The sequence below is a fragment of the Euphorbia lathyris genome, chromosome 6, assembly GCF_963576675.1.
Source record: "Euphorbia lathyris chromosome 6, ddEupLath1.1, whole genome shotgun sequence".
Lineage (NCBI taxonomy): Eukaryota > Viridiplantae > Streptophyta > Magnoliopsida > Malpighiales > Euphorbiaceae > Euphorbia > Euphorbia lathyris.
This window is the reverse complement of record NC_088915.1, coordinates 22,516,708-22,530,336: the sequence shown is the minus strand read 5'-3', so window position 1 is coordinate 22,530,336 and position 13,629 is coordinate 22,516,708. Positions and strand designations below refer to the sequence as shown.

The 13,629-nt window shown below is 31.0% G+C and overlaps 1 protein-coding gene across 1 annotated transcript; it reads left to right on the top strand.

The window, feature by feature from the left end:
* The first annotated feature begins 2,045 nt into the window (after positions 1-2,045).
* LOC136232521 (ABC transporter B family member 15-like) lies at positions 2,046-9,836 on the top strand. The gene is made up of 7 exons (XM_066021726.1): positions 2,046-2,428; positions 2,511-2,565; positions 2,648-2,826; positions 2,917-3,374; positions 3,453-3,996; positions 5,671-6,588; positions 8,235-9,836. Exons 1-7 carry the CDS (start codon positions 2,180-2,182, stop codon positions 9,612-9,614), a joined length of 3,783 nt encoding a protein of 1,260 aa, XP_065877798.1. The 5' UTR covers positions 2,046-2,179; the 3' UTR covers positions 9,615-9,836.
* The last annotated feature ends 3,793 nt before the right edge of the window (positions 9,837-13,629 follow it).

The following is a 13,629-nucleotide window of genomic DNA, read 5'->3' as shown; positions in this document are numbered from 1 at the left end:
TTTAAATATATTTACTCTATTACATGTTTATTTTTTGGCGTGTATTTTTTTTTTTGAATCAGACATGTACTTTTTTTATATCTTATATGGAAAATAGTGTCAAAAAATAATAATATTTTTATATAATAATCCAGACATTATTATAAAAAATAATAATAATTAGAATAACTATAATATACTAGTAATAAATAACCAGTTATCAAAATAGTTAACTATGTTATATGGTACGCGCAATACGCGGGTCTTCGACTAGTTTAGAAATAAGGGTGGATGCAATGATTACCATCTCACTACTGGCCTTTGCTTATTCTTTTACAATATACTCCCTCTATTCCACAATAGATGTCTTTTAAGATTAAGATACAAGAATTAAGAAATGTTATTAATTTTAACTAAATGACTTTGTTACCCTTATATTAATTGTATCCACTAATTATTTTTTATTTATTCTCAAAGTAAAAAGACAACTTAAATAGGGGTATATTGAGTAAAAGGCATGTGATGTACATGAATCGAATCAAAACGTCGTGTATTATAGAAAAAATTCTCTAGAAATGGAACCGAATGAATATTTTCTGCAAAAAAGGTTTGAGAAATCATCTCCATAACTCCTTTTCCATTATTTGTATAGGGACTGAATCTAAAAGTTTTTTTTTTTCATAAACTTGTATTATATTATTAACTGTGTCAAATAGTTGTAATAAAACACACCCTTTTTCTAAACTTTTCCCTCATATTTCTCTCTTAAAAAAACTCTTGTTGCTCTTTGTTTGAAAAGGAAGGAAGTTTATTTGTATGCCTCCACCCTTGTGGTGTCATTTTTTTGTTGATGATTTTATTTTAGTAGAAAATCCATATATCTCATTGGATTCTTTTCTGTCTAATTTGCATTAGTTATCTATAATTTTTTATTTATATCTTTTTGAGATTTTGCATGAGCTGCAATGCTTTATCTTGTATATAGATCACTAGATCTACGTGGTTAAAATAGAAATGACTCGAATATGATCCCCATAATAAGTTAAATGATGAAGATTGAATTGCATCTGTTTTCTATTTAGATGAAGATTGAATTGCATCTTTTTTCTACTAATTTAGATTTATGAGAAGTATATGATTTTTAGTTTTATAGGTGTTCTTTTTGTGACTTTTATTAACCTTTGTGAGTTTTTGTTCTCTTTGTAAATTTTGTGTATTAACTTTAACCTGAATTTATATAGAATTTTATTTTTTCAAATTTTTTATATATCTTTTCCTTTTATGAAATTATGTATAACTTTTTTTTTTTAAAATGAACTGACTCACTGTGAGGAAAACACAATATTATTAATAATTGACATAAAACTCATTGGACCTAAAACTTTAAAGTCAATTAGAATCTTAAACTATCAAAATCATTAATTAGGTTTCTGAACTAAGTAAATATCATCAATTGAGTTCTCATCCTATCGTAAAATTAAAAACTACGATTATTTAACATGGATTGTAATGATCACGTATTGACTTAAAATGGATTTGGAGAAAATGGTTTGAATGATTTCTTATACGGATTAATTTAATAATTTTGCTCAATTTAAAAACAATTAATAATTTTTATAGTTTAAAGTTCTAATGATTTTAAGAAATGTGAGGTGGGAAATTGGTTTATGGCTTAATAATTTAGAGTTGATATGACAATGACAACAAAAGAATATACCAATACTAAAATATAACTAATTATTTCTTGAAAGTCCACACTTTATTTAAATAAAACGTGGAAATTTTTCAATATTACTTCTCATATAATGAAAGATTTGAAAGGATTCGGATCCGATTACAAACAAACGGTTAACAGAAAAAAAAAATGGAATTGTCCAGTCCAAATTTTTTAAAAAATGGAAATTGAAAAGAAAGAAAGAAAGAAATTAAAAGAAAAAAAAAAAAAGCTTAAGATAATTTGATTCTGAGGTGAACATTACACTCACAACATGGCTTCACCTGCAAGAGACCCCACCATGTGTGTATCTATATATATATATATATACATACACATGAGACCCCTTAAGTATTTCTATGCTTTCAATAACATTATAGAACTTAGCCCATTTCTGGAGCAAACATACCCATTTTTGCTAAGAAAATCTTTCAATTACACCAACAACTTCTATTCCTCTCATTTAATCATTATATATTATACAAAATGTCTGGCGAAATAAAGAGCAGCAATATGATGATGATGATGATGAAGAAGAAGAACAGTAATAATTTTGGCTCTATAAGATCAATTTTCTTACACGCAGATCAATTAGATTGGTTGCTAATGATTCTCGGATTCATTGGCTCCGTCGGTGATGGATTTTCTACTCCGCTTGTTCTTTTTGTGACTAGCAGATTGATGAACAATCTCGGCGCTTCTTCATCAGCTAATTTCTCTCACGCTGTTAATGAGGTTAGCTTAGCTCTTTTCTAACTCTTCCTGATTTCTTTAGATGACATTTTATTTTCCGTAACTATAATTTTGTTGATGGCAGAATGCATTGGCTCTTTGTTATTTGGCTTGTGGACAATGGGTTGTTTGTTTCCTAGGTGCGTTTTAATCAATTTTAATCGAGAATCGGGTATTTTTTAGTGAATTAGTGATAATCGGGTTGTCGTTTTGGTGTTATAGAGGGATTTTGTTGGACAAGAACAGGAGAAAGGCAAGCTTCGAGGATGCGGGCAAGGTATTTGAAAGCAGTTCTGCGGCAAGATGTAGGTTATTTCGATTTACATGTAACAAGCACATCGGAAGTCATCACAAGTGTCTCTAATGATAGCCTAATCATTCAAGATGTCCTCAGTGAAAAGGTTAATCATCCGAATTAATTACTTAATCATCCGAATTAGTTACTTAATTGAAGTAATTTAGTAGTAATTGATGAATGAAATGATGTTCAGGTGCCCAATTTTCTGATGAACACATCGTTGTTCTTGGGTTGCTATCTGGTAGCGTTTTTGTTAACATGGAGGCTAGCACTTGTGGGATCTCCTTTCGTAATCCTTTTAGTAATTCCAGGACTAATGTACGGAAGGACTTTAATGGTATTGGCAAGAAAAATCAGAGAAGAGTATAACAAAGCAGGAACTATAGCAGAGCAGGCAATTTCTTCAATAAGAACTGTGTATGCTTTTGTTGGTGAAACCAAAACCATTTCTGCCTATTCTGCAGCTCTTGAGTTTTCAGTCAAGTTAGGCCTCCGGCAAGGCCTAGCTAAAGGTCTAGCCATCGGCAGTAACGGTGTCGTTTTTGCTATTTGGTCATTTATGTCTTACTACGGTAGCAGATTGGTCATGTATCATAATGCTCGTGGAGGAACTGTTTTTGCTGTTGGCGCATCAATTGCTGTGGGTGGATTGTAAGTCTTTCTACTTTATTTCATTTTATTTTAGAAAAGAAAGACAGTTTTGAATTTTCTAATTTGTTTGTTGAATAGAGCACTGGGGGCAGGACTATCAAATGTGAAGTACCTGGCAGAGGCATGTTCAGCAGGGGAAAGGATAATCCAAGTGATAAGAAGAGTACCAAAAATAGATCTAGAGAACATGGAAGGTGAAGTGATGGAAAATAATGTAAGAGGAGAAGTAGAAATGAGGAATGTGGAATTTGCATACCCATCAAGACAAGAAAGCATAATATTGAAAAATTTCAGCCTGAAAATACCAGCAGGAAAGACTGTAGCCTTAGTGGGGAGCAGTGGGTCAGGAAAATCAACAGTAATAGCACTAGTACAGAGATTTTACGACCCACTTAGTGGGGAAATACTCGTAGATGGAATTAGCATTGACAAATTTCAACTCAAATGGCTAAGATCCCAAATGGGTCTAGTTAGCCAAGAACCAGCTCTATTCGCCACAACCATCAAAGAGAACATACTTTTTGGTAAAGAAGATGCCTCAATTGAACAGGTCATTCAAGCTGCTAAAGCTGCTAATGCTCACAATTTTATATCCCAGTTGCCTTGCGGCTACGATACCCAGGTTAGTTCTGTTTGATTAATTTGTTATTTACTGTTACGAATTGTTATTATGGTTTGCTTTTTTCGATAATTTCCTACTCGAACAAGGGAGAAAATGGACTAAACGTGTGAAATGGCTAGATGATTAGAGAAATTTTAAAAGATCTATAGAATTCTTTTATCAAACAAAAAATCCATAGAATTCATAAAAGGACAGCAATTTGTTGTCGTTATATCTTTATGTCTTGGACAGTAGTAATGTGATATTTGGAGAATGGACCCAGCGACGAATTTATAATTAAGTAGAATTGTCCCATACCCTGACCTGACCTGATTGATTCAGAACAGAAACAAATTGAGTAATATGATTCGAGATGCTACTTCTATTGCTTTCCCAAGTGCCTTAAAATGGTCGCCCATGTGTGCGTTTTCCATTATTTGGTGGCTATATTAATTTGGAGGAGCCGTCTACCTCAAACCTCTCGCTTTCCATCTGTTTCCTAGACCCGACTTTCACATGACGGTTTCTATTCTATTCTATTTTTACTTCCTACGAAAACAAGTACCTTTACAACTGGGTTAAATATACTATTAGTCAGTAAACTTTCATAGTTTTCTCAAATTATCCCTCAATTTCAATTTGTTTCAGTAAAATCATTAAATTTTGAATTTTTTTATTTCAATTAAGTCATTTTAATGACTTCAAAAGCAAAAAGACAACAGAAAAATTACGTGACTGCTATTTTAGTAGTAATCAAGCTTTCACTGAGCTGACCAAAACGATATATGACTGTCATCTAGTTGACACATGTCGTTTCGATCAGGTAAGTGACAACCACGTGTTATTTAGATGGTAACTATGTGTCATTTCAATTAAGAGTTAAAGTTGACTATCGATGATGTGACAGTTGCGTCACTTTTTCAGTGTTTTTTTATTCCTTGAAATCGTCGGAATTACTTAATTGAGACTAAATTCTCATTTATATGATTTTTGTTGAAACAAATTGAAGTTGAGTAATATAACTATAAAAATTTAATGACTAACAATTCATTTAACGTCTTTATAACTTGGTAATTTCTTCTCGTCACTTCAACCAACTTTATAATTTATTGGTCTTTATATTCTTACACAACATGTTGTTTAATTTCGATACTGTTTAATTTTTAATATTTATTCAACTTAATAATTTCACATTTTATAAATGAATTAAACTATTTAATAATTTAAATATTTTTTTTAAATCAATAATTTAAATATTTAAAATACTAATTATAAATAAAATAAAATTAAATAATATATACCAAGACTAATAAATTATTTACATAGCCAAATCACTTATCACACGTATTAAACTGCTTTTTTGAATTGATAAATTCCTAATTCTAACCAAAATAAAATATCCCGTTGGTAATGAAAAATTAGGGTGTGAAGATGCTTTTTGACTTTTTTTTTTTTTTAAGCATCTTTTATTTATATACTTTTTTATTTTCCTTTTTCCATATTCGGAATGAAGTACAGAAACCCACACCTTCAATCATTCTAGAAAGTGTTAATGGAATTTTCAATGTTAAAATATAGTAGCAACATGATAAGAACCTACTTTTTATGCTAAATCATGATTACTAAACTAATTAACTGAAACATGACAAAGAAGAAGTGATTAAATTAATTTATTAATGAAATGAATGATTACAGGTGGGAGAAAGAGGGGTACAAATGTCAGGAGGACAAAAGCAAAGAATTGCAATAGCAAGAGCAATAATCAAAGCACCAAGAATCCTTCTCCTTGATGAAGCAACAAGTGCTTTAGACTCCGAATCGGAACGCATTGTACAAGAGGCACTAGACAAGGCGGCGGTAGGCCGGACGACAATCGTGATTGCCCACCGTCTCTCCACCGTCCGGAACGCCGATGTGATTTCTGTGGTCCAAAACGGTCAAGTGATGGAATCCGGTTCTCATAACGAATTAATGGAGAATAAAGATGGACTTTACACATCTTTAATCCGTCTTCAACAGACGGAAAAGTTAAAAACAAATGAAATTGATCATATTGCAACATCCTCCTCCTCTTGTGTAATTTCGAAAATGGACATGAATGACAGTAGCAGCCGGAGATTATCATTGGTTAGCAGGTCGAGCTCTGCGAACTCAATCGGTCCAAGTCGAGTTTCATTTGGTGGTGGAGAGCAAAATGAAGAAATTCAGGAAGAAAAGTACAAAGTGCCGTCGTTTCGGAGACTGCTAGCTATGAACTTGCCGGAATGGAAACAAGCTAGTTTTGGGTGCATAGGTGCGATTTTATTTGGAGGGGTTCAGCCATTATATGCATTTTCAATGGGATCTATGATATCAATTTATTTCTTGGAAGATCGTGATAAGATTAAAGAGCAAATAAGGATTTATTCGTTATGCTTTTTGGGGTTAGCCGTATTCTCGTTTTTGGTTAACATTGTTCAGCATTATAATTTTGCATATATGGGTGAGTATTTGACAAAGAGGATCAGAGAAAGGATGCTTTCAAAGATTCTCACCTTCGAAGTTGGATGGTTTGATCAGGATGAGAATTCAAGTGGTGCTATTTGCTCTAGGATTGCCAAAGATGCCAATGTGGTACGTTATCTATATCTTATCCCCCAACTTACGGTGTATAATGAATAGAAAAGTTTTTGCCAAACAATACATGTGATTTTAGTTAAGTTAATTTGAAAAGTTAAACTGAATTTTGTATAATTTGCAAATTTAGTCCCCTGTGGTAAAGGTTTTTTAGGGTAAAATTAGAGGTTTGAGTTATTTAGAGGTTTTGACTAGTTAAATCTTTAATAGTGGTGTTTAGTGAAGAGAAATTTGAGAGAACTTATTAAATCCAAAAAACTAATTTTGAAAAAGATGGTTTTTAGAAGTTTTTTCAATTTGCTAATTAATTTATCTCTTTTTAAGGATATTTTTGTCCTTAATTACTACCATTTAACCCGACTAAATGTTTTAATATATCTTTATTTATCATTTAATCAAAAAGATAATAGCTAACGTAATCAGCTAGCTAACAGCTATTTGCCAAACAGGATATTTTAGTCTTTTTTTTATAGAAATCTTAGTCTTTTTAATTGCTCTATTTTGGATAATAGTCACAGTAACAATTTTTTAAATTGGACACTTTCAAACCACATGGATTGTCTATATAAAATTTATTTTTGTACTTTTTCCAATAATAAAGATCTTCACCATTCCATCTCTAGTTATTTCTCAATTCTAATCAAATTTTTATTATTATATTGTTTAAGCTGAAAAACAAAATGGGTTGTTTGCTGTTGCTATTAGTTGTTCACTGTTTGATAATAAGTCAATTGTTTTAAATTTTATCGAATTTATCTCCTAGTTAGAATTAAAAAGGCAAAGTTTACTATTTGCTAGCTGTTGTTGATAGTTAATAGATATTAGTTATTTTTTCTGAGTAAAAGCAATCATTTTAAAATTTTACTAAATACTTTTTATCTAATTTTTAAAACTAAAAAGCAAAAAATAGTACCAAAAAATAGAATCAACTGGATACAAAATAATTGTTTCGGAGTTCCTTGAAATTTTTAGGAATAAAGGCATATTTAGCCATTGTATTATATAAAATCTTATCACTTATGTATCATCTAGTAGCATTTGCCTCCGTTAATCATTCCTATTAGATAACATTTAACTCATTTTAGATAAAAAAAAAAAAGTTTAATGATTTGTTCATTTCTACCATATATCACAATTTTTTACACCTATCATGCACACATTACAAATTTTTTAATTTTTTTTATATAGAATTAATATGCGGATAAATAAGAAAAAAATAACAATTCCTTATGTCTTATTTATCCACATGTTAAAAAAAATTAAAAAATGAAAAACAAGTTAAATGTCACATATTTGGGAATAACAAGTGTTATGAAATGATAGCAAATGGTCCATACAGGGTATAATCCTTTTTATTATCCAAAAACAACTCATTTTGAGTGCGTTAAGTCAACAATTGGTAAGCCTTTCAAGTCACCAATTACAGGCTGAGGAGTAGGCAACATAGAAAAAATAGTATATACAAGTGGTGCTGATTTGGATCCTATAGTTGAATTATTGAAAGCTACAACCTACTTGTTACTCATTAGTTTCACTTCCAAGGAATAATTGCCATTGCCACTTAGTTTCGTCCATAATGTCATGATTTTGATGTGGAATTTCCTTGCAGTTTTCCATTAGTAAGCATTCTTTTGTTTGTGCAGGTGAGATCTCTAGTGGGTGATAGGATAGCTCTTGTTGTTCAAACAGTATCAGCAGTAACCATAGCCTGCACAATGGGCCTTGTAATTGCTTGGAGACTTGCTATAGTAATGATAGCAGTCCAACCTCTCATTATTGTCTGCTTTTACGCAAGGCGAGTCCTGCTCAAAAGCATGTCACAGCAGGCAATTAAAGCCCAAGCTGAAAGCAGCAAGGTAGCAGCAGAGGCAGTTTCTAATCTCAGAACCATCACTGCCTTTTCATCTCAAGAACGGATACTGAAAATGCTCGAAAAAGCCCAAGAAGGCCCACAAAGAGAAAGCATTAGACAATCCCTTTATGCTGGTATTGGCCTTGGTACTTCTCAGTGCCTAATGTCTTGTACATGGGCACTCGATTTTTGGTACGGCGGGAAGCTTATTTCGAAAGGGTATATCACCTCGAAAGCCCTTTTCGAGACGTTTATGATCTTGGTTAGTACCGGCCGTGTCATTGCCGATGCTGGTAGCATGACGACTGATTTAGCCAAGGGTGCTGATGCTGTTGCCTCTGTCTTTGCGGTTTTGGACCGCTACACGAAAATCGAACCCGAAGACCCCGAGGGTTATGAGCCGGACAAGGTAACGGGTAATGTTGAATTAAGAGACGTTGATTTTGCATACCCGGCTAGGCCCAATGTGATGATCTTTAAAGGCTTCTCAATCAAAATTGAATCGGGGAAATCAACAGCATTAGTGGGACAAAGTGGATCGGGAAAATCAACAATAATTGGATTAATTGAGAGATTTTACGATCCAATCAGAGGATCAGTGAGAATAGACGGTAGAGATATAAAGTTATTTCAACTGAGATCATTAAGGAGACACATTGCACTAGTTAGCCAAGAGCCCACATTATTCGGTGGTACAATCAGGGACAACATTGCGTACGCTACATCAGATGAAGTCGGCGAATCAGAGATCATCGAAGCCGCTAAAGCAGCGAACGCTCATGATTTCATCGCAGGATTACAAGAGGGATATGACACGTGGTGTGGGGAAAGGGGAGTGCAGCTATCAGGAGGCCAGAAACAGCGTATTGCAATAGCCCGCGCAATACTGAAAAATCCTGCAGTGTTATTGCTAGATGAGGCGACCAGTGCGCTTGATAGTCAGTCGGAGAAGGTGGTGCAAGACGCGCTTGAGCGCGTGATGGTGGGGAGGACTAGTGTGGTGGTGGCACACAGGTTAAGCACTATACAGAATTGTGATTTGATTGCCGTTTTGGATAAAGGACAGGTGGTAGAGAAAGGGACCCACTCTGCTTTGTTGGCAAAAGGACCTACCGGAGCTTACTTCTCATTGGTTAATCTACAACGGACCCCACAGAATACCAACAGCTGAATGAATGGGAAGTAGAGGGTAGATAATAGGATAACTCTTTATTTCTTGTTCTATTTTCAACCACAATGATCATCCCCACTTTGCTGCAAATTATGTATAAAACTAGTTTTTGACCTGTGCGATGCACGGATTCATCTTAATATATAAATATTAACAAAAATATAATTAATAATTACAATTAATGATATAAAAAAGGAGGAAGTGACGCCTCAGCTCCATCGTTACTGTTTTATATTATATATAGATATGCAAAGAAATAGAGAGATTTTAGGGACTAATTTAAATTATATAGAACTTTTAGATATAGATATGCAGAGAATTAGAGAGATTTTAGAGATTAATTTAAATTCTGTAGAACTCTTAGATATAGTACGGATAAAATAATCTTTTTATAAATAAATATAATAATATAACTGAAGTTAATATATTATATTTTTTATTAGTAAAAAATGAGGAAGTGACACCTCAGCTCCATCGTTACTGTTTTATATTACATATAGAATATAGATATGCAGAGAATTAGAGGGATTTTAGGGATTAATTTAAATTATGCAGAACTTTTAGATATAGATATACAGAAAATTAGAGAGATTTTAGGGATTAATTTAAATTATGTAGAACTTTTAGATATAGATATGCAGAGAATTAGAGAGATTTTAGGGATTAATTTAAATTCTGTAGAACTCTTAGATATAGTACAGATAAAATAATCTTTTTATAAATAAATATAATAATATAACTGAAGTTAATATATTATATTTTTTATCAGTAAAAAATGAGGGAGTGACACCTCAGCTCCATCGTTACTGTTTTATATTATATATAGATAGATATGCAGAGAATTAGAGAGATTTTAGGGATTAATTTAAATTCTGTAGAACTCTTAGATATAATACGGATAAAATAATCTTTTTATAAATAAATATAATAATATAACTAAAGTTAATATATTATATTTTTTATTATATTTTTTATCAGTAAAAAAGGAGGAAGTGACACCTCAGCTCCATCGTTACTGTTTTATATAGAATATAGATATGCAGAGAATTAGAGGGATTTTAGGGATTAATTTAAATTATGTAGAACTTTTAGATATAGATATGCAGGGAATTAGAGATATTTTATGGATTAATTTAAATTATGTATAACTATTAGATATAGATATGCAGAGAATTAGAGAGATTTTAGGGATTAATTTAAATTATGTAGATCTCTTAGATATAGTACAGATAAAATAATCTTTTTATAAATAAATATAATAATATAACTAAAGTTAATATATTATATTTTATATTATATTTTTTATCAGTAAAAAATGAGGAAGTGACACCTCAGCTCTATCGTTACTGTTTTATATTATATATAGATAGATATGCAGAGAATTAGAGAGATTTTAGGGAGTAGTTTTAATTATGTAGAACTTTTAGATATAGATATGCAGGGAATTAGAGATATTTTAGGGATTAATTTAAATTATGTATAACTTTTAGATATAGATATGCAGAGAATTAAAGAGATTTTAAGGATTAATTTAAATTATGTAGATCTCTTAGATATAGTACAGATAAAATAATCTTTTTACAAATAAATATAATAATATAACTAAAGTTAATATATTATATTTTTTATTATATTTTTTATCAGTAAAAAATGAGGAAGTGATACCTCAGCTCCATCGTTACTGTTTTATATTATATATAAATAGATATGCAGAGAATTAGAGAGATTTTAGGGACTAATTTAAATTATGTAGAACTTTTAGATATAGATATGCAGAGAATTAGATAGATTTTAGGGATTAATTTAAATTATATAGAACGTTTAGATATAGATATGCAGAGAATTAGAGAGCTTTTAGGGATTAATTTAAATTCTGTAGAACTCTTAGATATAGTACGGATAAAATAATCTTTTTATAAATAAATGTAATAATATAACTAAAGTTAATATATTATATTTTTTATTATATTTTTTATCAGTAAAAAAGGAGGAAGTGACACCTCAGCTCCGTCGTTACTGTTTTATATTATATATAGATATGCAGAGAATTAGAGAGATTTTAGGGAATAATTTAAATTATGTAGAACTTTTAGATATAGATATGCAGAATTAGAGAGATTTTAGGGATTAATTTAAATTATGTAGATCTCTTAGATATAGTACGGATAAAATAATCTTTTTATAAATAAATATAATAATATAACTAAAGTTAATATATTATATTTTTTATTATATTTTTTATCAGTAAAAAAGGAGGAAGTGACACCTCAGCTCCATCGTTACTGTTTTATATTATATAATATATAGATGTTTGATATCTATAATTTTATTAACTCTACCATGGTTGAAAATACATACAAGTTACATAAATTATACTCAGAACCGGTCCTCACAATAACTAATAAGAACCTTTTTTAATAATAAAAATATATGTAAAAAATATATTTCAATAAATAATGAACAAAAAAATATTACATCAATAATTATATAATAGGTATTATTATTTTAATTTCTTTAAATTAACCATCAATCTATATTAAAAAAAAATCAATTAAATATTTTTTAAAATTTAAAATATTAATTATTTAGACCATTTAAACCATAATGTTAATGTATACTTGTTTTTCACTATATATATATATATATATATATATATATATATATATATATATATATATATATATATAAATACATCTAACAAACTTTTTTGGGCCTCCTATTTGGGCTTAGGCCATCACATTCTTGAAGATCTAGCTTCAAGGTCCGCCCTGATTATACTTGTAATTGTTGGGAGTAATTTAATTTTTAGTATAGGGTATAATTTTATTCTATGTTAAATTTATTTAATTAATTTCAATCATTCAACAAAATAAAAGTGAAAATTAATATTATAAAGAATAGAAAAACAGAAAGAGAAAAAGAGAAACAAAGAGTAAAAAAAAAAGTGTAAATATGTGCAGATTTTTTAGCAATCCCGACGAGCAACTTCGGCGATGAAATCAGACATCAATTCGAATGCAGTTTGGCTCGATTCCAAGCGATTTGAAAGTCCGGGATCTTAGCTTTCAAACGACGCCTTATGGACATCAAACAGACTCGTTCATATTGAAGCTTGGAGATCCCGTTAAAGATTACTGTTAGATATGTAAATAATCCTATTATTTAGGAAAATCCTATTATTTGGAATTTCGGGAAAAATTCAGCAAACATACCATGAGCGAATTTCATGCTTCTCGTCCCTTTTCTTTAGCTTCACACACACTCGTCATCTTTCCTTAACCCATGGAAGGTATTGGACATGATGGAGGAGAAAAATAAAATTGGTTAATGGTAGTTGGGTGCTCAAAAAGCTATAAATATAACTCAATTCCTTCATTCCCACCTCAATCAAATCACAATCAAACCCCCAACATAAATCAACAACAACAATTTTTATCAAATCAACACAATATTATCAAATTTTTGGATAAATTCAACAGAGATTATCAAATTTTTGTCTCTCACATTCGTTCTTTTAAGGTCCAATTTAGTCAATCTTAGCCCATTTTTTCAAATCAAGCTCTCAAGTTGTTCAACCAAACTTCCAAATTTTAAAAACTTCAAGTTCTAAATTCTTTTAGTTTACTCAACCAAATCTCAATCTGATTTTTGCTACCTCTTAGTTTAATCATTTGTATACATGACGGCCAATCCGATTTTTCACAACTCCAGTAAGCATTTGGAGATCAACTTCTACTTTGTACGCGACAAAGTCCGATCTAAAGCATTGGTAGTTCGGTACTAATGATCAAATGACAGATGTGTTCACCAAGCCATTAGTTCGAGGCCATTTTCAGTTCCTACGAGACAAGTTGACCATGTGCGCACGCCCTGCTCAGCTTGAGGGGGGTAATAGGCCAAATATACTCCTAGTTCAGTTAGGATTCTACACTATCTAAGAATCCTATGGTAGCTAGGCTTGTATATTTGTATATATATTGGAGTATCCATATCAATTATAATATTCAAGTCAGTT